The sequence below is a fragment of the Heptranchias perlo genome, chromosome 17 (genome assembly GCF_035084215.1).
Source record: "Heptranchias perlo isolate sHepPer1 chromosome 17, sHepPer1.hap1, whole genome shotgun sequence".
NCBI lineage: Eukaryota > Metazoa > Chordata > Chondrichthyes > Hexanchiformes > Hexanchidae > Heptranchias > Heptranchias perlo.
Genome location: NC_090341.1, coordinates 55,684,715 through 55,706,420, shown reverse-complemented (window position 1 = coordinate 55,706,420; position 21,706 = coordinate 55,684,715). Strand labels below are relative to the sequence as shown.

General features: G+C 45.6%; 1 protein-coding gene across 1 annotated transcript in view; it reads left to right on the top strand.

Moving 5' to 3' along the window:
• The window catches only part of mst1 (macrophage stimulating 1), a 113,885-nt gene that overhangs the window by 61,593 nt on the left and 30,586 nt on the right, over positions 1–21,706 (top strand). Inside the window, exons 5-11 of the mRNA XM_067999009.1 lie at positions 1,535–1,677; positions 4,014–4,134; positions 4,911–5,029; positions 7,387–7,555; positions 9,535–9,665; positions 15,470–15,572; positions 19,460–19,596. Of these exons, the coding sequence (XP_067855110.1) occupies positions 1,535–1,677; positions 4,014–4,134; positions 4,911–5,029; positions 7,387–7,555; positions 9,535–9,665; positions 15,470–15,572; positions 19,460–19,596 (923 nt within the window). The remainder of the gene's footprint in view (positions 1–1,534; positions 1,678–4,013; positions 4,135–4,910; positions 5,030–7,386; positions 7,556–9,534; positions 9,666–15,469; positions 15,573–19,459; positions 19,597–21,706) is intronic.

Genomic DNA, 21,706 nt, shown 5'->3' with positions numbered 1-21,706 from the left:
GGGTTCAGGAGAGATTCCTGGGATTGAGGCATGTGGTGGGAGGGTGGTTCAGTGGGTTGTTCTATCAGAAGGGGTGGGCTAATGAGGGGAGACCATTCTGTATGGGCACCAGTGGGTGCCTAAGAGCTATTCTGGGAGGTAGTAGGTGCACATGTCCCGGAATATCTGCATGCCTCAGGCACGCCGCAGGCACCCGCCTGGGTCTTGGGCCTGAGTACTGGGGAGGGAGTGATGCCTGCCCTTGTACTGGAGCTTTCTAGCTGCTGCTTTCCTCAAAGTCCTGAGGCCTTTAGATTCATAGGATGTAACAAAGATTGAAGACTTGCCTGCTTCACCTTTGGCCTGGTCCTGGAACTTGAGCAGACCCTCTGGTCCGCAGGGGTCTCGGGGCAGGTCCTTCCACCTTCTCATGGGCACCCAATGAACGTATCCAGAGGACACTGAGGCAGCAGTCCATGGACACCCCCACCACCCCTCCCTGGCCTTCAGCCAGTTCTCTATCCTCACGTCCGAACAGAATCCAACGCCACATTGGTATGGGCACTGCAGAGGCCTCCTTGGCGGCAACAAGCACCTTGAATATGTTAATAATGGGCCTAATGTCTGTTTTAGGACCCAATTGATTTGCCCTGAACGCAGCAGAAGTCGGGCCTGATCCAGTCAGACTTACCAGGTCTGCATGGGGCCTAACCAGGGGGCCTTAAAGGGACAGCCACCAAAATGGTTTGTTTTAAAAAAATCACCTTAATGTGGAGCCAGAAGGAGCAGGAGTTGTAGGAAACTGTGAGCCCTTGATAGCCACCACTCGCCCCCCTCCCGATTGCCTCCTCCCCTCTTTCCTGACTCACCATGGGCCCTCAGCCAAGGTCCCAACTGGCCAATCTTGCTGCACCCCTGCAAACGATTGCCTCTGGGCCTGCAGCTCAATGGTACTGGACCAAAAAGGCTGGATGACCAATTTGCCGTGGTCCTACCGTCAGCTTTATTAGGTAGTGTGCGTTGCACCCATAGCGCAATCGAATTTCCAATATCATGGTGGGGGGGTGGGGGTGAAAAGTGAGCCTTTGGCTCAGTGGTAGCATTCCCACATCCTGAATCAGAAGATGCAGGGTTCAAACCCCATTCCAGACAGTCTCGGCAAGTGGAGACCGGAGCTCCTGCTCTGAATTCTGGGTTGTCATCAAGCGGGATACTCATGTCCAGTGGGTGTGGGTGTGGGTGGCCCCCCCCCATCGTATGGGTTGTGGGAGCCTAGAAAACCCTCCCACCATATAGGAGTAACCCCCCTATCGGCCAGTATAAAGATGGTTACGGCCGTGTCACGGCCTGTCGGACTGTTAATCAGCCTACGAAGCCTTCCACTACTTCACACCATTCTCCAAGGGGAGAGGGTGGAGATACATAAATGGGGATGGTGGGGAAGGGGGAGTTAAAAGTGCAGAGTTTCCTGAGACAGCATCACATCGCCTCTGCTGTTTCAAGCTGTGTGCTTATAGAATCAGGCTGATGATTGACTGGGCTTTGCTCTCGACAGAAACTCACCAAGTCAATTCCCAGAGAAAGGGCTGGATTTGAATTACTGCCGCAACCCTGACAACGATCAGAATGGCCCCTGGTGTTACACCACGGACTGGAACACTCGGCTGGAGGAGTGCGGCATCATAAGATGTGACCATGGTAAATCGTTCCGCATAGCAGTCAGGGCGCTTAATGGAGTGTCCCCGCAGGCCCAACTCAGCACTTGTATCTGTGCCCAATGCTGTTTGAGTTCAGGTAGAGTGCACAGTGGAGTTAGGGATGAGGCCAAGCATTCGATGCGGTGAACTGACCTGAGGGATTAAAATGATCTTGGAGCACTGTCATATTCCTTCACAATTTTACCAGCCAGAAAGTCAGACGTTGTAGGAGGTAAAAGGCCTTAGATCTTCCCTCCCTCAACACTCAGTAAAACAGATATTTGCCTTGTGTCAGCCATGGCTCAGTGGGTAGCACTCTTGTCTCTGATGTCTGGAAGTTGTGGGTTCACGCCCCCCCCCCCCCCAACCTCCAGAGACTTGAGCACATAATCTAGGCTATCACGCCAGTGCACTACTGAGGGAGTGCTGCACTGTCAGAGATGCCGTCTTTCAGATAAGACATTTAACTGAAGGCCCTGTCTGCCCTCTCAGGTGGATGTAAAAGATCCATGGCATGATTTGAAGAAGGTCACTGGATTTCTCCTTGGTGTGCTGGACAATATTTATCCCTCAACTAACTTCACTAAAACAAATTATCCAGTCATTATCACATTGCTGTTTGTGGGAGCTTGCTGTGTGCAAATTGGCTGTCACATTTCCTACATTACAACAGTGACTACACTTCAAAAGTACTTAATAGTCTGTAAAGTGCTCTGAGGTGTCCTGAGGCCATGAAAGGTGCTACAGAAATCCACGATTTCTCCTTCTCACCTCCAGAACATCATTCACTGAGGCAAAGTTCTTGATATAAGCTATCCATAGTTTGACATTTTCATTAAATACTTTAATATATCCAAAGATTGCAGCCATGATCTCTTTTTAAAGTTTAGTTTTCGTGTCATTGATTCACGATCCTGTGGGAAACGTCAGAACAAAATTAAGACACACAGAATTATTAATAATCCAGTTACTTTAAAAGTGCCCTTTACTCAGCAGTTTGTTTTTGCCATAAATTTACAACTACATCTTTATAAATCACTAGTTAGGCCTCAGCTGGAGTATTGTGTCCAATTCTGGGCTCCGCACTTAAGAAGGATGTCAAGGCCTTGGAGAGGGTGCAGAGGAGGTTTACTAGAATGATACCAGATTATGTGGAGAGACTGGAGAAGCTGGGGTTGTTCTCCTTAGGGCAGAGAAGGTTAAGGGGAGATTTAATAGAGGCGTTTAAAATTATGATGGGATTTGATAGAGTAAATAAGGAAAAACTGTTTCCACTGGCAGGAGGGTCGGTAACCAGAGGACACAGATTTAAGATAATTGACAAAAGAACCAGAGGGGAGATGAGGAGAATTTTTTTTACGCAGCGAGTTGTGATGATCTGGAATTCACTGCCTGAAAGAGCGGTGGAAGCAGATTCAATAATAACATTCAAAAGGGAATTGGAAAAATACTTGAAAAGAAAAAAATTGCAGGGCTATGGGGAAAGAGCAGGGGAATGGAACTAATTGGATAGCTCTTTCACAGGCATGATGGGCTGAAAGGCCTCCTTCTGTGCTGTTTGATTCTATGGTTATAACCAATCAGCATAGAACAACTTAAACAAATAACACTTCTCCCCCAGCTTTGGTAATCGATTACTGCTTTATAGTGTGTACCGGTTATTTATAGAACACCGTCAGTAGATGGCCAACCACAACAATACCAAAGTCCTTCAACATCTCATTACTGCCAAACTACACGCTCACGCCTCACACCGACTTGGCAGCACAGGTGCCACACACATGGAACCTGACGATCAGGTCAACTGCTGGAAAGCAACTGATTTCCTGCAAATAAATGAATCACAGAGGCAATCTTTATAAAGCAGGACTTTTATTCCTGAAAAGAATAAGAAGAAAATGTTTTCTTTTCCTGGCACTTCAAGTCTGACCGACCATTACAGTGACATGATGCCACACGTGGGCCACAACATTGGTGTTTGTTGGCACTGTGTGACAGAGTGTTGGAATGACATGGATTCATTCACATGGTCAGTCCCTTATCTCAATGGGAGGTGGTGAACCGAGGCCAGAAAACCAGATCACTGATAGTTTGGTCACTGCAGCGCCCTGATTTAAGATAGCTGCTCCCTGTTGGCCAGTGAAGGGGACAGGTGGTTGAGGGGGGCAGTAAAGAGCAAACAGGAAAGCGCGACCTTCAATAATGAGCAATAGAATTTATCGGCATTTCCTGGTGAGATGGGGGGGAGGGAGTCACGATCATTTATCAACTAATCGGTTCACAGGGAATCTGCTGATTAAATGTCTGACACAGTGTGTTTCTGTTTTTTTTGCCCAGATGTTTGTGTGTTGTGCAATGGTGAGGATTACTCTGGATTTGTGGATCACACAGAGAGTGGGAGAGAGTGTCAACGCTGGGACCTCAGTTCTCCTCACATACATAAATACCAGCCAGAGAAGTACGTGACTACAATCTCACTGTTCAAAGCAAGAAGTACACAATTGTCACTGAGACACATGGATGCTGTTATCAAAGGATGCATTGAATCACATGGGGAGCCTCGCCCACTGGCTGCAGATATCGGGAAACCACTGGACTACCGCCCGTCCATTAGAGAGGAATGTGCTCCCCTTGGAGAATCAGCCCTACACAATAGTTAGTTAGAGTCTCCTGTGTCCAGTGACACAGGAGACAACCCATTTCTTCCACTGCTGTTTGTCCAGAGGAAGATATTCGACTCCGTTCGGAGTATCATCTTGCCTTACATCTAGCAGATCGCGGATAATACAGTAACAGTTTGTATCTTCTGTCTGGGTTGTTTCTGTAAGGAGAGGCATTTTTACCTGGATAGGCTGTTAGCCTGACTCACGACCCCCTACCAGGAGGAATGCTTTTAGCCTGGCTCCTCCCTTTCCACCTGTCTCACTTGAGTGGCCCTACCAGGAGTTATACTCCTGCCAGCATGGCTCTGAGTGCTGGGAGCACGCTCACCTTCCCACCAGTCAAGGTGCAGTCCCTAGGGAAGGTCTACAGAATAGACTTTCACCCCATCAGTCTGGGCTGGACTCAAATCGAAGTAAAGGGCCAGTGTGCTAACCCATTGTGTCATCGCAGCTCATGTTTCTCGCATAAGGATTAAGATAAGGAATCTCTTTGTGGGGCAGATTGGACGTGGTTGTTACTAGTTTAGTTGCTAATACCTGTTATGGTTCCTCTCCTTTCTGATGAATCAAGGTACCCTGAGAAGAACCTGGATGATAATTACTGTCGCAATCCCGATGGCTCACTCCGGCCCTGGTGTTACACCACTGACCTCACTGTGGAGCGTGAATACTGCAACATACAGACATGCAGTAAGTGGAACTCACACTAGGAATTGCACCTTTCTTTTAGAATTCTTCTTTGGCAAATATTTCAGCTTGGTCCCCTGGAGGTGCTGACTCTCGTTGGGATATGGGGGCACACACAATGGCAGCCCTTCTCTACCTCATCCAAGCAACTGTTCTTGATATATAAGTTTAGACAGTGAGTCTCGGACTGGCTATATAACCATCGCAGGCAAGCTCGAACCAGGCAAGTTCGAACCAGTCCTCACACTTTCCAGCGGGAGTTCCTGGCTAGCCACTAGGTGGAAACCCCTGAGTGATCTCTCCAATTGCTGCCCGATCTGAGACCAGCTAACTTGAGCCGAGAACAGATGATGAATCTGCACCTTCTTGTCTGCGTGGCTCAGTACTACACTGGGCGATGCCCTTGGCCAGTGGGGCATTGGGGCATCTTTTATCATTTTTAACAATTATGCTGTTTGTATCAAGGGCGCAGACGGCCCCACCAACACACTGTTCAGCAGGAGACGCCACCTCATACAGCGACCTGTTCTCGAAATCCCCATCCCTGGAAATGTTGACACACCCATTCTGTATTGCCAGCACTGCTGGAAAGAAAGTGGGAGCTATAGTTAAGGTCTGAAATTGTTAGTCAATATGAAGGCCAGAGGGCTGCAAAGTGCCGATTAAAAGGTGAGGGGCTGTTTCTCGAGCTTGCCCTGAGCTTCATTGGAACAGTGGAGAAGGTCAAAGTCACAGAGGTCAGAGTGGGAATGGGATAACAACAACAACTTGCATTTATATAGCGCCTTTATCCTGGTAAAACATCCCAAGTGCTTCACATGAACGATTATCAAACAAAATTTGACACCGAGCCACATAAGGAGATATTAGGATAAGTGACCAAAAGCTTGGTCAAAGAACGTTTAAGGAGTGTCTTAAAGGTGAAGAGGTAGAGATGCAGAGAGGATCAGGGAGGGAAATTCCAGAGCTTAGGGCCTAGGCAGCTGAAGGCATGGCCGCCAATGGTGGAGCGATGAAAATCGGGGATGCGCAAGAGGCCAGAATTGGAGGAGCGCAGAGATCTTAGGGGGTTGTAGAGCTGGAGGAGGTTACGGAGATAGGGAGGGGCGAGGCCGTGTGGTGCGACGGGGAGCTCAGGGTTGCATTTGCGGGCAGGACAGAGGTGTTTGGCAAAGCAGTCACCTAATCTGTGTTTGGTCTCCCCAGTGTAGAGGAGATCGCACTGTGAGCAGCAGATACAGTGAGACAAGGTTGGAGGAAGTATAAGTACATTGCTGTCTCACCTGGAAGGAGTGGTGGGGCCCAGGTCAATGGATTGGGAAGAGGTGAATGGGCAGGTGTTGCATCTCCCCTGCCTGCATCCAGAGGTACCAGGAGAAGTAGGGATGATGGAAGAGTGAACCAGGGTGTCACGGAGGGAAGCAGAGAGGGGAGGGGAGAGGAAGATGTGTTTGGTGGTGGGATCATGGTGTAGATGGCACAAATGGCAGAAGATGATATAGTGAGGTGGAAGGTGAGGACAAGGAAGTCCCTCTCATGTTTATTGGCCGGGGTGGGGGGGAGAAGGAGTGAGGGCAGAAGCATGTGAAATGGGACGGACTTGGTCGAGAGTCCTGTCGATCACGGCGGAGCAGAATTCTCAGCTAAGGAAAAAGGAGGACATTTTGGACATTCTGGTGTAGAAGGTGGTATCATCAGAGCAGATGTGATGGGGACGGAGAAACTGGGAGAATGGAATAGGAAGCCAGGTGGGAAAAAGTGAGTCGGTGATGCTGAGGAGAGAGGTGGAGAGTGTGTGTCCGACAGCCAATGACGGAGAGGGTGGACCTTGCGAAGTGATGAGAGCTGTGGTTATAGGAATGATGAATTTCACGGAGATATCGGTGATCCCGGAAACGGGAAGGGTGAGATTTGAGCCGGAAACACGTGGAACGAATGGAAGCTGGAGTCAGGTGGTGAGAAAGAGGAGCCTTGACAAATTCACGATCAAACACAAGAAAAGAAAAGAGGCAGAAACGCAGGTGATCAGGGTAAAAGAGACAAGGGGAAATCACGTCGAAGAGAGGAGCAGAACTTCTTCAAAGGGGGGGAGGGGGCATTCCCGGAACAAGAAAGGAAGAAGTTGCATTTATTTAGCACTTTCCACGACCGCAGCCCGTTCCAAACCACTTCACAGCCAATGAAGTACTTTTGAAGTGTAGTCATTGTTGTAATGTAGGAACGGAAGGGGCAATGAATTAAACAATAAAACAAAAATACAGCAGGTGCTGGAAATCAGAAACCGGTCTTGTTTGGGAATAACTGAACAATCTTTGCTCACGTTTAATTTTTTGTTTTGTGTTTTTTTTATTTAAAAAAAGGAGGGCGACACAAGCTGAAAGATGTGGAGATTACCAAAAAATGTTTCAAACATCGTGGGGTTGGATACAGAGGGACAGTAAACCAAACCACGTCCGGAACCCGCTGTCAGCGTTGGGACGTGCAATCTCCGCACGCACACGAGTTCACACCAGAAAACTATCAATGCAAGTACGGAACAACGCAGGGCTTGAAATATCGTAAACCGGTGTTAATTGCAGTCAATAATGGCACATGGCTTAAAGCAGCCGTGTTCCTTAACATATTACAAAAGCAAAATACTGTGCTGGAAATCTGAAACAAATGCTGGAAACACTCAGCAGGTCAGGCAGCATCTGTGGAGAGAGAGAGAAACAGAGTTAGTGTTTCAGGTCGATGACCTTTCACCGAGCTGGAAGATGTTAGAGATGAACAGTTTTTAGCAAATACAGAGCCAGGGAAAAGAATGGGGGGTGGGGGAGGGAATAAAGGGGAAGGTCTTTAACGTATTAGATTTGTTAATAATGTGCAAATGCCAACAATTAACAATTATATATATCCTTTTGTGTCCTTTCTGTAATAGAATCATATAGCACAGAAGGAGGCCATTCGGCCCATTGTGCCTAAAGAGCTGTCCAATCAGTCCCACTCCCCTGCTCATTCCCCTTAGCCCTACAATTTTTTCCCCTTCAAGTATTTATCCAATTCCCTTTTGAAAGTTATTATTGAATCTGCTTCCATTCAGGCAGCGCATTCCAGATCAGAACAACTCGCTGCGTAAAAAAAATTCTCCTCAGCTCCCCCTGGTTCTTTTGCCAATTACCTTAAATCTGTGTCCTCTGATTACCGACCCTCCTGCCAGTGGAAACAGTTTCTCCTTATTTATTCCATCAAAACCACTCAGAATTTTGAACACTTCTATCAAATCTTAAATAATAGGGTGTCCAAAATGACCTCACTGCAGCCTAACTGATGTTCTATACAAATATATAATTCATTCTTTATTCTGGTATGTGCTTCTATTTATAAAACCCAAAATACTTTGGGACGACCTGAGGTCGTGAAAGGTGCCATATTAATGCAAGTTCTTTGTTTATTTTAAAGGAAAGGATTAATTCATGTAATACAGAGCTGCTGGGGATGGTTTATTCTTGTAGTACACCGGCCTAAACAGATAGCCTGCTGTGTGTCCCCCGCACTGGGCGCCCACCACTGCTTCCCAGGCCCTGCGTGGCACAGCACCAAAAAAAACATTAATTGTGCCTGTTAATCGACCCAGCCTGACCGTCGGATGCTTTATACAGAAACTGCCTGCACGAGATTTATCGCAGGGCTTGTGTCAGCCGTGGCTCAGTGGTAGCACTCTCGCCTCTGAGTTCAGGGCGCTTAATGGAGTGTCCCCGAGGCCCAACACAGCACTTTCATTATTATTTATCCCTCAACCAACAGCACTAAAACAGAATATCTGGTCCCTTCCATTAGCCCCTCTCTGTACCCGTCGGCCCCCTTCTCTGTACCCGTTAGCTGCTCGATATTTCTTTGCCTGAAAACTGAGGTCACTGATAAGTTTACTTAAAGTTATCAAGGAACCTTGCTGTTAAATCTTTTAACCATAATTCAATTACTAAGACTAATCCATCAGCTGTGTTGTTCCCCATTCACCACAATGCTCACTCTGGCATGTTCTGATCAGTTCTCCAGAAAACTGTGGTGTAAATTCACCACTGGAGGACTGGGGAGCGCAACGGTCCAATTTATGGAAATCGTCACCAATATTGCTGTTCAAGTGTGTTCCGGGCTATTAGCTGCCTCTCTGTGGCAAAAAGAAGTTGCATTTATATGGGGCCTTTCACATCCTCAGGACATTCTAAAGCACTTCACAGCCAATGAAGTACTTTTAGGGAGTAGTCAGTGTTTTAATGTAAGAAAAGACTCTTTATTATACCCATGAGCCCCCTCTCTGTAGCAATGTTTACTGCTAAATCTGTTATCTGCCCTTTATGTCAGTGTTTGCTGTGAAACTCATTAACTGCCGCTCTGTGGCACTGTTCGCACTGACTGCTCCTCTTTGTTGCACATTTATGTCATGCAGGGGTCTGTGGACTCCATTTATAGTCCATTAATAGACTACGTGTGGAAACTCTAGCCCAGTATCTCATCTGTTGTTGCAGGGGGCTGCAGGAGAATTACTGCCGGAATCCCGATGGGTCAGAAGCCCCTTGGTGTTTCACATCAGATCCCAGAGTCCGGACTGCGTTTTGTCTGCAGCTCAAACGCTGCGAAGATGATATTGAACCTGAAGGTAACATGAACTGAGCATGCTAATAGCACTGAAGGGTTTATCCAACAGGGTGGGTGTGTGGTTGGGTGTGTGGGTGTGTGATCGGACAGGCATTGAGCCTTTGTGGGCTATTCACCATGTGGGACTTCACAGTTAAGGCCAATTCAGACCTCGCCCAATGTCCACAAATGCTCCCTTTCCAGCAGAAGGTGGGTACAGTAGTGTAGCAGTTATGTTACTGGACTACTAATCCAGAGATAAAAACAGAAAATGTGGAAACACTCAGCAGGTCAGGCAGCATCTGTGGAGAGAGAAACAGAGTTAAAGTTTTAGATCGAAGACCTTTCATCAGAACTGGAAGAAGTTAGAGATTTAATAGTTTACCCTCCGCCACCTTCTGCTCAATCCCACCACCAAACACATCTTCCCCTGCCCTCCCCTTTCAGCATTCCAAAGGGACCGTTCCCTCCGCGACACCCTGGTCCACTCTTCCATCACCCCCAACACCCCCTCTCTTCCCCACTGCACCTGCCCGTGCGAGCGTAGGAGATGCAACACCTGCCCTTTCACCTCCTCCCTTCCCACCGTCCAAGGCCTGGTGAAACAGCGATTTACTTGTACTTCTTCCAACTTAGTATACTGTATTCACTGCTCACGACGCGGTCTCCTCTACACTGGGGAGATCAAACACAGATTGGGTGATCGCTTTGCTGAACACCTACGTTCAGTCTGCGAGCGTGACCCTGAGCTTCCAGTCGCTTACCACTTTCATTCTCCATCCCACTCCCACTCTGAACACTCTGTCCTCAGCCTCCTTTACTGTTCTAGTGAAGCTCAATGCAAACTCAAGGAACAACACATCATCAATTAATGACTTGGACTTGACAGGGCACAAATTTGCAGATGACACAAAACTTGGAAGTGTAGTAAACAGTGAGGAGGATAGTGATAGACTTCAAGAGGATATAGACAGGCTGGTGGCATGGGCGGACACGTGGCAGATGAAATTTAACGCAGAAAAATACGAAGTGATACATTTCGATAGGAAGAACGAGGAAAGGCAATATAAACTAGAGGGCACAACTCTAAAAGGGGTACAGGAACAGAGAAATCTGGGGGTATATGTGCACAAATTGTTGGAAGTGGCAGGGCAGGTTGAGAAAGCAGTTAAAAAAGCATACGGGGATCCTGGGCCTTATAAATAGAGGCATAGAGTAGAAAAGCAAGGATGTCATGATGAACCTTTATAAAACACTGGTTCGGCCACAACTGGAGAATTGTGTCCAGTTCTGGGCACCGCACAGAAGAGATTTACTGGAATGATTCCAGGGATGAGGGACTTTAGTTACATGGATAGACTGGAGAAGCTGGGATTGATCTCCTTGGAACAGAGAAGGTTGTGAGGAGATTTGATAGAGGTATTCAAAATCATGAAGGGTCTAGATAGAGTAGATAGAGAGAAACTGTTCCCATTGGCGGAAGTGTCAAGAACCAGAGGACATAGATTTAAGGTGATTGGCAAAAGAACCAAAGGTGACATGAGGAAAAACTTTTTTACACATCGAGTGGTTGTGATCTGGAATGCACTGCCCGAGGGTCGTTGTAAAGGGAACTGGATAAGTACCTGAAAGAAAAAAATTTGCAGGGCTACGGGGATAGGGCGGGGGAGTGGGACTAGCTGGATTGCTCTTACATAGAGCCGGCGCTGACTCGATGGGCGAATGGCCTCCTTCTGTGCTATAACCTTTCTATGATTCTATGACCTTTTGATTAGGCACTTTACAGCCTTCCGGCCTCAACGTTGATTTCAACAACTTCAGACCATAACCACTGCTCCCATTTTCTCAGACGGCAGGTGCTGGTAATGGTTCAGCTAGAACCAGTTACAGCTCCTCTAAACCCATCTTTTGTTTCTTTATTTAAGCCATTACCACCCTCTCTTGCTTTACACTATTATCCCTTTTGTCATTGTATCAGTCCTGCCCTCCACCCTATCAGAGACCTTCCCTTTTGTTCTCCCCCCCCACCCCCCCCCTCCCCACCTTTCCCCCCCCCCCCCCCGGCTCTGTATTTGCTTATAAACAATTATATCTCTAACTTCTTCCAGTTCTGATGAAAGGTCATCGACCTGAAACTTTAACTCTGTTTCTCTCTCCACAAATGCTGCCCGACCTGCTGAGTAAGACCATAAGACCATAAGACCTAGGAGCAGGCCATTCGGCCCCCTCGGGCCTGCTCCACTATTTAGTGAGATCATGGCTGATCTGATTTTTACCTCAACTACACTTTCCCGCCCTTTCCCCATATCCTTTGACTCCCTTGCTGATCAAAAATTTGTCTAACTCAGCCTTGAATGTGTTCAATGACTCAACCTCCACAGCTTTTTGGGGTAAAGAATTCCAAAGATTCATGACCCTCTGGGAGAAGAAATTCCTCCTCATTTCCGTCTTAAACGGGTGGTCCCTTATTCTGAGACTATGCCCCTAATTTTAGATTCCCCCATGAGGGGTAACATCCTCTCAGCATCGACCCTATCGAGTTCCCTCAGAATCTTGTATGTTTCAATAAGATCTCCTCTCATTCTTCTAAACTCCAATGAGTATAGACCCAACCTGTTCAATCTTTCCTCATAAGACAACCCTTCCATACCCGGAATCAACCTAGTGAACCTTCTCTGAACTGCCTCCAATGCAAGTATGTCCTTCCTTAAATAAGGGCACCAGAACTGTACGCAGCACTCCAGGTGTGGTCTCACCAGCAGTTGTAGCATGACTTCCCTGCTTTTATACTCCATCCCCCTAGAAATAAAGGCCAATATTCCGTTTGCCTTCTGGATTACCTGTTGTACTTGTATGTTGACTTTTTGTGTTTCATGTACGAGGACACCCAGATCCCTCTGTACCGCAGCATTTTGTAGTATTTCTCCATTCAAATAATATTTTGCTTTTTTATTTTTCCTCCCAAAGTGGAGATGACCTCACGTTTTCCCACATTATATTCCTGTGCCCTCATCGCAACTTGCTTTTCCACCTATCTTTGTATCATCAGCAAATTTAGCCACAAGACACTCTGTTCTTTCATCCAAGTCACTGATATATATTGTAATAGTTGAGGCCCCAGCACTGATCCCTGCGGTACCCCACTAGTTACAGATTGCCATTTTGAAAATGACCCTTTTATCCCGACTCTTTGTGTTCTGTTAGTTAGCCAATCCTCTATCCATGCCAGTATATTACCCCCAACACCATGAGCTCTTATCTTGTACAGTAATCTTTTATGTGGCACCTTATCGAATGCCTTTTGGAAATCCAAATATACTGCATCCATTGGTTCCCCTTTATCCACCCTGCCCATTTCTTCCTCAAAGAACTCTAATAAATTTGTCAGACACGATTTCCCCTCCATAAAACCATGTTGACTCTCCTTGATTGTATTATGAGTCTCCAAATGTCCTGCTACTACTTCCTTAATAATGGATTCTAGCATTTTCCCAATGACAGATGTTAGGCTAACTGGCCTATAGTTACCTGCTTTCTGTCTCATTCCCTTCTTGAATAGGGGTGTTATGCTTGTGGTTTTCCAATCTGCTGGGACCTTTCCAGAATCTAGTGAATTCTGGAAGATTACAACCAATGCATCCACTATCTCTGTAGCCACTTCCATTAAGACCCTTGGATGCAATCCATCAGGTTCAGGGGACTTGTCAGCCTTTAGACCCATTAGTTTACCTAGTACTTTTTCTTAGTTCCTCCCTCCCCTTTGCCCCTTGATTTTCTACTATTATTATGTATGTTATTAGTGTCTTCTACTGTGAAGACAGATACAAAATATCTGTTCAATTCCCCTGCCATTTCCTTGTTTTCCATTATTATTTCCCAGTCTCATCCTCTAAGGGACCAATGTTTATTTTAGCTACCCTCTTCCTTTTTATATACTTGTAGAAGCTTTTACTATCAGTTTTTATATTTCTTGCTAGTTTACTGTCATAATTTATTTTCTCCCTCTTTATTATTCTTTCAGTCATCCTTTGCTGGTTTTTAAAGTTTTCCCAATCTTCGGGCTTACCAGTAATCTTTGCCATGTTATATGCTTTTTCTTTTAACCTGATACCATCCTTGACTTCCTTAGTTAGCCATGGTCGGTTCACCCTTTTTGTGGAGTCTTTCCTCCTCACAGGGATATATTTTTGTTGCGAGTCATAAAATAAATTTTAAATATTTACCACGGCTTATCCACCATCTTACCATCTAATCTGTTTACCCAGTCCACTTTAGCCAATTCCGCCCTCATTCCTTTATAATTGCCCTTATTTAAGTTTAATACAGTAGTTTCAGACCCAAGATCCTCGCTCTCAAACTGGATGTGAAATTCTATCATGTTATGATCACTGCTTCCCAAGGGATCCTTTACTTTGGATCATTAATTAATCCTGTTTCGTTACCCATTACCAGATCCAAAATGGCCTGTTCCCTGGTTGGTTCCCCGACGTATTGGTCTAAGAAACAGTCCCTAATACACTCTATGAACTCCTCCTCAGCGCTATTTTTGCCAATTTGATTTGTCCAATCTATGTGAAAGTTAAAATCGCCCATGATTATTGCATTACCTTTTTTACAAGCCCCCCTTATTTCCTGATTTATATTTTGCCCTACAGTGTAGCTACTGTTAGGGGGCCTATATACTACTCCCACCAGTGATTTCTTTCCCTTGCTATTTCTTACCTCCACCCAAATTGACTCGACATCTTGATCTTCTGAGCCAAGATCATTTCTCACTATTATACCAATTTCATCCTTTATTAACAGAGCTACCCCACCACCTTTACCTTTTTTCCTATCCTTCCGAAATGTTAAATAACCCTGAATATTTAGCTCCCAATCTTGGTCACCTTGCAACCACGCCTCTGTAATGGCCACGAGATCATACCCATTTGTTTCTATTTGTGCCGTCAATTCATCTATCTTATTACGAATGCTGCGCGCATTCAGATAAAGAACCTTTAATTTTGTCTTTTTACCATTCTTTCCCACCCTGGCCCCAGAGTATTTCCAGCATTTTCTGTTTTTATTTCAGATTTCCAGCATCTGCAGTATTTTGCTTTTGTTTAATAATCCAGAGACCTGGACTAATAATCCAGAGAATGTAAATTCAAATCCCACCATGAGAATTTGAATTCAGTGTAAAAGTATAATATGGAGATAAAGAGCTGGTATCAGTAAAAGTGAGCATGAAGCTGTCGGATTGTTATGAAGACCCAACTGGTTCACTAATGTCCTTTTAGGGAAGGGAACCTGCCGTCCTTCCCCGGTCTGTGACTCCAGTCCCACACCAACATAGTTGAATCTTAACTGCCCTCTGAAGTGGCCTAGCAAGCCATTCAGTTGTCAGAGCAACTAGGGACAGGTAGTAAGTGACGGCCTTTCCAACAGTACCCACATTTCAAGAATGAATTTAAAAAAATAAGTCACTCAGTGGAAATTGTGCCCGATTCTCCCCTTTCCTTCATGTAGGGCACTGTAGCCAAGTGTAGGCTCTCTGCTGTATCCCAGGCAGAAATTAACAAGTATGGTAGACATGGGATGCACATCTGCATAACTTGTTTACCCACTAGATCACTGGGGACATTCTGGAGGAAAATAGAGTAGAAAGAGCTGATATTAGGAAATGTGGCTCCCACTGGCTCCCTCACACACTGACCGTGCTGCCTGGGATTTCCTGATACGGGACAGTCTCCTCACCGGCAGCTGCACTGATAATATCGGCCACTAATTGTTCCGGAATGGTGGCAGGAATAACGATTTACGCTGAGTCTTGTCACTTCACAGACTGTTACAATGGAAATGGGACAACGTACCGAGGACTTGTCAGTAAAACTAGGAAGGGAATTCCCTGCCAGTGGTGGGACTCCAATAACCCTCACAACCCACGGTATGTCACCTTCATATTGTTAAATGATCCTGACAGCCGGTGATTGGGATTAGGGAATAGTTCAGGATGTATCTTTATGACTGGGATTAGTGTTAATCTCAGGGCCCCTGTATATTACTGGGATTAGTGTTAATCTCAGGGCCCCTGTATATTACTGGGATTAGTGTTAATCTCAGGGCCCCTGTATATTACTGGGGATTAGTGTTAATTTCAGAGCCCCTGTATATTACTGGGATTAGTGTTAATCTCAGGGACCCTGTATATTACTGGGATTAGTGCTAATCTCAGGGCCCCTGTATATTACTGGGGATTAGTGTTAATTTCAGAGCCCCTGTATATTACTGGGATTAGTATTAATCTCAGGGCCCCTGTATATTACTGGGATTAGTGTTAATTTCAGGGTCCTTGTATATTACTGGGATTAGTGTTAATCTCAGGGTCCCTGTATATTACTGGGATTAGTGTTAATCTCAGAGCCCCTGTATATTAGTGGGATTAGTGTTAATTTCAGAGCCCCCATATATATCTGGGATTAGTGTTAATTTCAGAGCCCCTGTATATTACTGGGATTAGTGTTAATTTCAGGGTCCCTGTATATTACTGGGATTAGTGTTAATTTCAGAGCCCCTATATATTACTGGGATTAGTGTTAATTTCAGAGCCCCTGTATATTACTGGGATTAGTGTTAATTTCAGGGTCCCTGTATATTACTGGGATTAGTGTTAATTTCAGAGCCCCTATATATTACTGGGATTAGTGTTAATTTCAGAGCCCCTGTATATTACTGGGATTAGTGTTAATTTCAGGGTCCCTGTATATTACTGGGATTAGTGTTAATTTCAGGGCCCCTGTATATTACTGGGATTAGTGTTAATTTCAGGGCCCCTGTATATTACTGGGATTAGTGTTAATTTCAGGGTCCCTGTATATTACTGGGATTAGTGTTAATCTCAGGGCCCCTGAATATTGCTGGAATTCATGTTAATTTCGGAGCCCCTATATATTACTGGGATTAGTGTTAATTTCGGAGCCCCTATATATTACTGGGATTAGTGTTAATTTCAGGGCCCCTGTATATTACTGGGATTAGTGCTAATCTCAGGGCCCCTGTATATTACTGGGATTAGTGTTAATCTCAGGGCCCCTGAATATTACTGGAATTCATGTTAAACTCAGATCCCCTATATATTACTGGGATTAGTGTTAATCTCAGGGCCCCTGTATATTACTGGGATTAGTGTTAATTTCAGGGCCCCTGTATATTACTGGATTTGTGTTAATTTCAGGGCCCCTGTATATTACTGGATTTGTGTTAATTTCACGGCCCATGTATATTACTGGATTTGTGTTAATTTCAGGGCCCATGTATATTACTGGGATTAGTGTTAATCTCAGGGCCCCTGTAAATTACTGGGATTAGTGTTAATCTCAGGGCCCCTGAATATTGCTGGAATTCATGTTAATTTCGGAACCCCTGTATATTACTGGGATTAGTGTTAATCTCAGGGCCCCTGAATATTGCTGGAATTCATGTTAATTTCGGAGCCCCTATATATTACTGGGATTAGTGTTAATTTCAGGGTCCCTGTATACTACTGGGATAAGAATTAATCTCAGGGTCCCTGTATATTACTGGGATTAGTGCTAATCTCAGGGCCCCTGTATATTACTGGGATTAGTGTTAATTTGAGGGTCCCTGTATATTACTGGGATTAGTGCTAATCTCAGGGCCCCTGTATATTACTGGGATTAGTGCTAATCTCAGGGCCCCTGTATATTACTGGGATTAGTGTTAATCTCAGGGTCCCTGTATATTACTGGGATTAGTGTTAATCTCAGGGCCCCTGTATATTACTGGGATTAGTGTTAATTTCAGGGCCCCTGTATATTACTGGGATTAGTGTTAATTTCAGGGCCCCTGTATATTACTGGGATTAGTGCTAATCTCAGGGCCCCTGTATATTACTGGGATTAGTGTTAATCTCAGGGCCCCTGTATATTACTGGGATTAGTGTTAATCTCAGGGTCCCTGTATATTACTGGGATTAGTGTTAATTTCAGGGCCCCTGTATATTACTGGGATTAGTGTTAATCTCAGGGCCCCTGTATATTACTGGGATTAGTGTTAATTTCAGGGCCCCTGAATATTACTGGGATTAGTGTTAATTTCAGGGCCCCTGTATATTACTGGGATTAGTGCTAATCTCAGGGCCCCTGTATATTACTGGGATTAGTGTTAATCTCAGGGCCCCTGTATATTACTGGGATTAGTGTTAATCTCAGGGCCCCTGTATATTACTGGGATTAGTGCTAATCTCAGGGCCCCTGTATATTACTGGGATTAGTGTTAATCTCAGGGCCCCTGTATATTACTGGGGATTAGTGTTAATTTCAGAGCCCCTGTATATTACTGGGATTAGTGTTAATCTCAGGGACCCTGTATATTACTGGGATTAGTGCTAATCTCAGGGCCCCTGTATATTACTGGGGATTAGTGTTAATTTCAGAGCCCCTGTATATTACTGGGATTAGTATTAATCTCAGGGCCCCTGTATATTACTGGGATTAGTGTTAATTTCAGGGTCCTTGTATATTACTGGGATTAGTGTTAATCTCAGGGTCCCTGTATATTACTGGGATTAGTGTTAATCTCAGAGCCCCTGTATATTAGTGGGATTAGTGTTAATTTCAGAGCCCCCATATATATCTGGGATTAGTGTTAATTTCAGAGCCCCTGTATATTACTGGGATTAGTGTTAATTTCAGGGTCCCTGTATATTACTGGGATTAGTGTTAATTTCAGAGCCCCTATATATTACTGGGATTAGTGTTAATTTCAGAGCCCCTGTATATTACTGGGATTAGTGTTAATTTCAGGGTCCCTGTATATTACTGGGATTAGTGTTAATTTCAGGGCCCCTGTATATTACTGGGATTAGTGTTAATTTCAGGGCCCCTGTATATTACTGGGATTAGTGTTAATTTCAGGGTCCCTGTATATTACTGGGATTAGTGTTAATCTCAGGGCCCCTGAATATTGCTGGAATTCATGTTAATTTCGGAGCCCCTATATATTACTGGGATTAGTGTTAATTTCGGAGCCCCTATATATTACTGGGATTAGTGTTAATTTCAGGGCCCCTGTATATTACTGGGATTAGTGCTAATCTCAGGGCCCCTGTATATTACTGGGATTAGTGTTAATCTCAGGGCCCCTGAATATTACTGGAATTCATGTTAAACTCAGATCCCCTATATATTACTGGGATTAGTGTTAATCTCAGGGCCCCTGTATATTACTGGGATTAGTGTTAATTTCAGGGCCCCTGTATATTACTGGATTTGTGTTAATTTCAGGGCCCCTGTATATTACTGGATTTGTGTTAATTTCACGGCCCATGTATATTACTGGATTTGTGTTAATTTCAGGGCCCATGTATATTACTGGGATTAGTGTTAATCTCAGGGCCCCTGTATATTACTGGGATTAGTGTTAATCTCAGGGCCCCTGAATATTGCTGGAATTCATGTTAATTTCGGAGCCCCTATATATTACTGGGATTAGTGTTAATTTCAGGGTCCCTGTATACTACTGGGATAAGAATTAATCTCAGGGTCCCTGTATATTACTGGGATTAGTGCTAATCTCAGGGCCTCTGTATATTACTGGGATTAGTGTTAATTTGAGGGTCCCTGTATATTACTGGGATTAGTGCTAATCTCAGGGCCCCTGTATATTACTGGGATTAGTGCTAATCTCAGGGCCCCTGTATATTACTGGGATTAGTGTTAATCTCAGGGTCCCTGTATATTACTTTAATTAGTGTTTAGTTTGTGCCATGTACTGAAGTCAAGGTAATGACTGTTTCATCTAACCTTTCCCCAGTGTCACTCCTCAGACCCACCCAGAAGCAGACCTTCAGAGAAACTATTGTCGTAACCCCGATGGTGACAGTCATGGACCCTGGTGTTACACCATCGATCCCAAAGTGCAGTGGGATTATTGTGCAATCAGCACCTGCAGTAAGAGACCAACTGTTGGAGTAGAGATTCCAACATTAGTTCACAATTCAAGTGGGGCAGCTGTGATTACATGCTGTTCACAATTATATATTACAATGTAAAAGCTATTGCCATTCACAATGATATGATTATTATCTCCCAGTGCTTTGCAACAAGTGCCTTTCATCTGAAAGTGACCCCAATTCATAATGAAAAAAAATTCAGAACCGAAAACTGCAAAGAAAATGCCATATTACAGGGAGAGAGAGAGAGAGAGAGAGAAGAGAGAGACAAAAGGCACGATTTTAAAATGCCGGCGGGATGGCAGCGGTGGGGGGGGGGGAGGGGGGTCAATTGGCGCCTGGTAACTTGAACATGAAAAGCGAAAAGCTTACCATTCCCCACACGATCGCGGCTTAATTGGTGGCCATTAACCTTGTTTCCGGGTTTGCCGTTGATAGCTGCGCAGCGGGTGGACTGTGAACCCGCAAGAACTGCTGTCAGCTGGAGTGTCTGGATTTAAAGGGCCATTGCTCCGAAGGATGCTGCTGGAGCAAGGAGTAAGCACGCAGAATGGAGCAGCACAGGGGCAAGGCAGCTCCAAGATTCAGCGATGCCTCACTCCAGGTGCTGCTGGTCAGGGTGAGAAGGAGGAGGGAACTTTTTACCCGGCAGACGGGAGGAAGAGCCCTGCCTCTGCCACCAAGAAGGCCTGGCTCGAGGTGGCAGAGGAGGTCACTGGCAGTAGCAACATATCCTGTACTTGGATCCAGTGCAGGAAACGTTTCAATGACCTAACTGGGTCAGCAAAAGTGAGTATATTTATTGATTCTCCTTCACTCCGTCTTCCACATCACCGCCCCCACCCCCCAACTCATTCTGCACTGCCAACACTATTCTATCACATCACTCCTCACACCCCCTTAAGGCTCATACTCAACTTACCTGTACTTCCTCAGCACTTCCTCACCTCCCCATTACTCACCCCACCACTACCACTCAACCCAATCCTCATACAATGTCTTGGCTCTGTCTCATACTCACCCTCTGATGCATCTCTTTCACGGTCAGCCTCACCCAAACCAATGCATTCATTGGTTGGCCACGTCACCATCCCTCACTCACACATCTGTTCCTTCTCCCCTTCTGGGAGAAGAGAGTGCAAAATGCACGCGAGGGGGTGAGGACTGGAGGGGGCCATAACAAATAATGGTCCTCACAGAGACGGAGGAGGAGGACCTGGAGATCAGTTGGACCCTCGAGTGCCTGTCCGTCGGGGACGCTGAGACTGGCACCCCACAAACATCTGGTGACACAACTTTAACATTCATCACACAACATGAATTGATGTTAACAATGATTGGCATGTTCAACATCTCAGTATGCTCATCGCAACATGACATATCTGTGATGACCGCAGTGAGAGGAGAGGGCGATTCTTCAGAGGAGCTACTAGCCTCTGGGGGCGCACTGTCATATCTTAGTGATCCATCCACCAGCGCAGATACTCACACCTTGGTGGGGCCTAGTAGTGAGTTACTGGGTTGGAATCTGGTGAGTCACCGCACACAAGTGAGCACGAGCCGACACTGGTGGCAGGGGCAGCTGTGGAGAGTCTGCATTGGTGGGCGCACTCCTGTCCAGGCTCTGCTCAGCTGGACACAGATGCTGAACCCTGGGGGACCATCCCTTAAAAGGAGAATGATCGAGGGACAGCAGCACATTTGCGAGGTACTGGAACAGGTGCCACACGCACTCTCCACAATAGTGCAGAGGATGGAGGAGTCCAACTCCTGCATTAGTGGAATAGTGGCACAGGTATGGGAGGGAATCTCTGAGATACTGTCACAGGGACATGAGCAACTCTCTGAGATACTGTCACAGGGACGTGAGGGCATCTCTGAGATAGTGATGCAGGGAAGTGCGGGAATGTCTGCGATGGAGGGAAGGCGAGCCTCCATGGAGCTTCAAGCACGGTTCACAAATGAGTCCATTCAGGCCCTGACAATGGCTGTTTGAACTCACAGTGATCAACATTCTGCTGCCTTAAACAGGCAGACAGAAACTTTACAACTGGGCTTCCAAGGCATCACACATGTCCCCCAAACTGTTCTCCAGCAGGGTGGTAGGA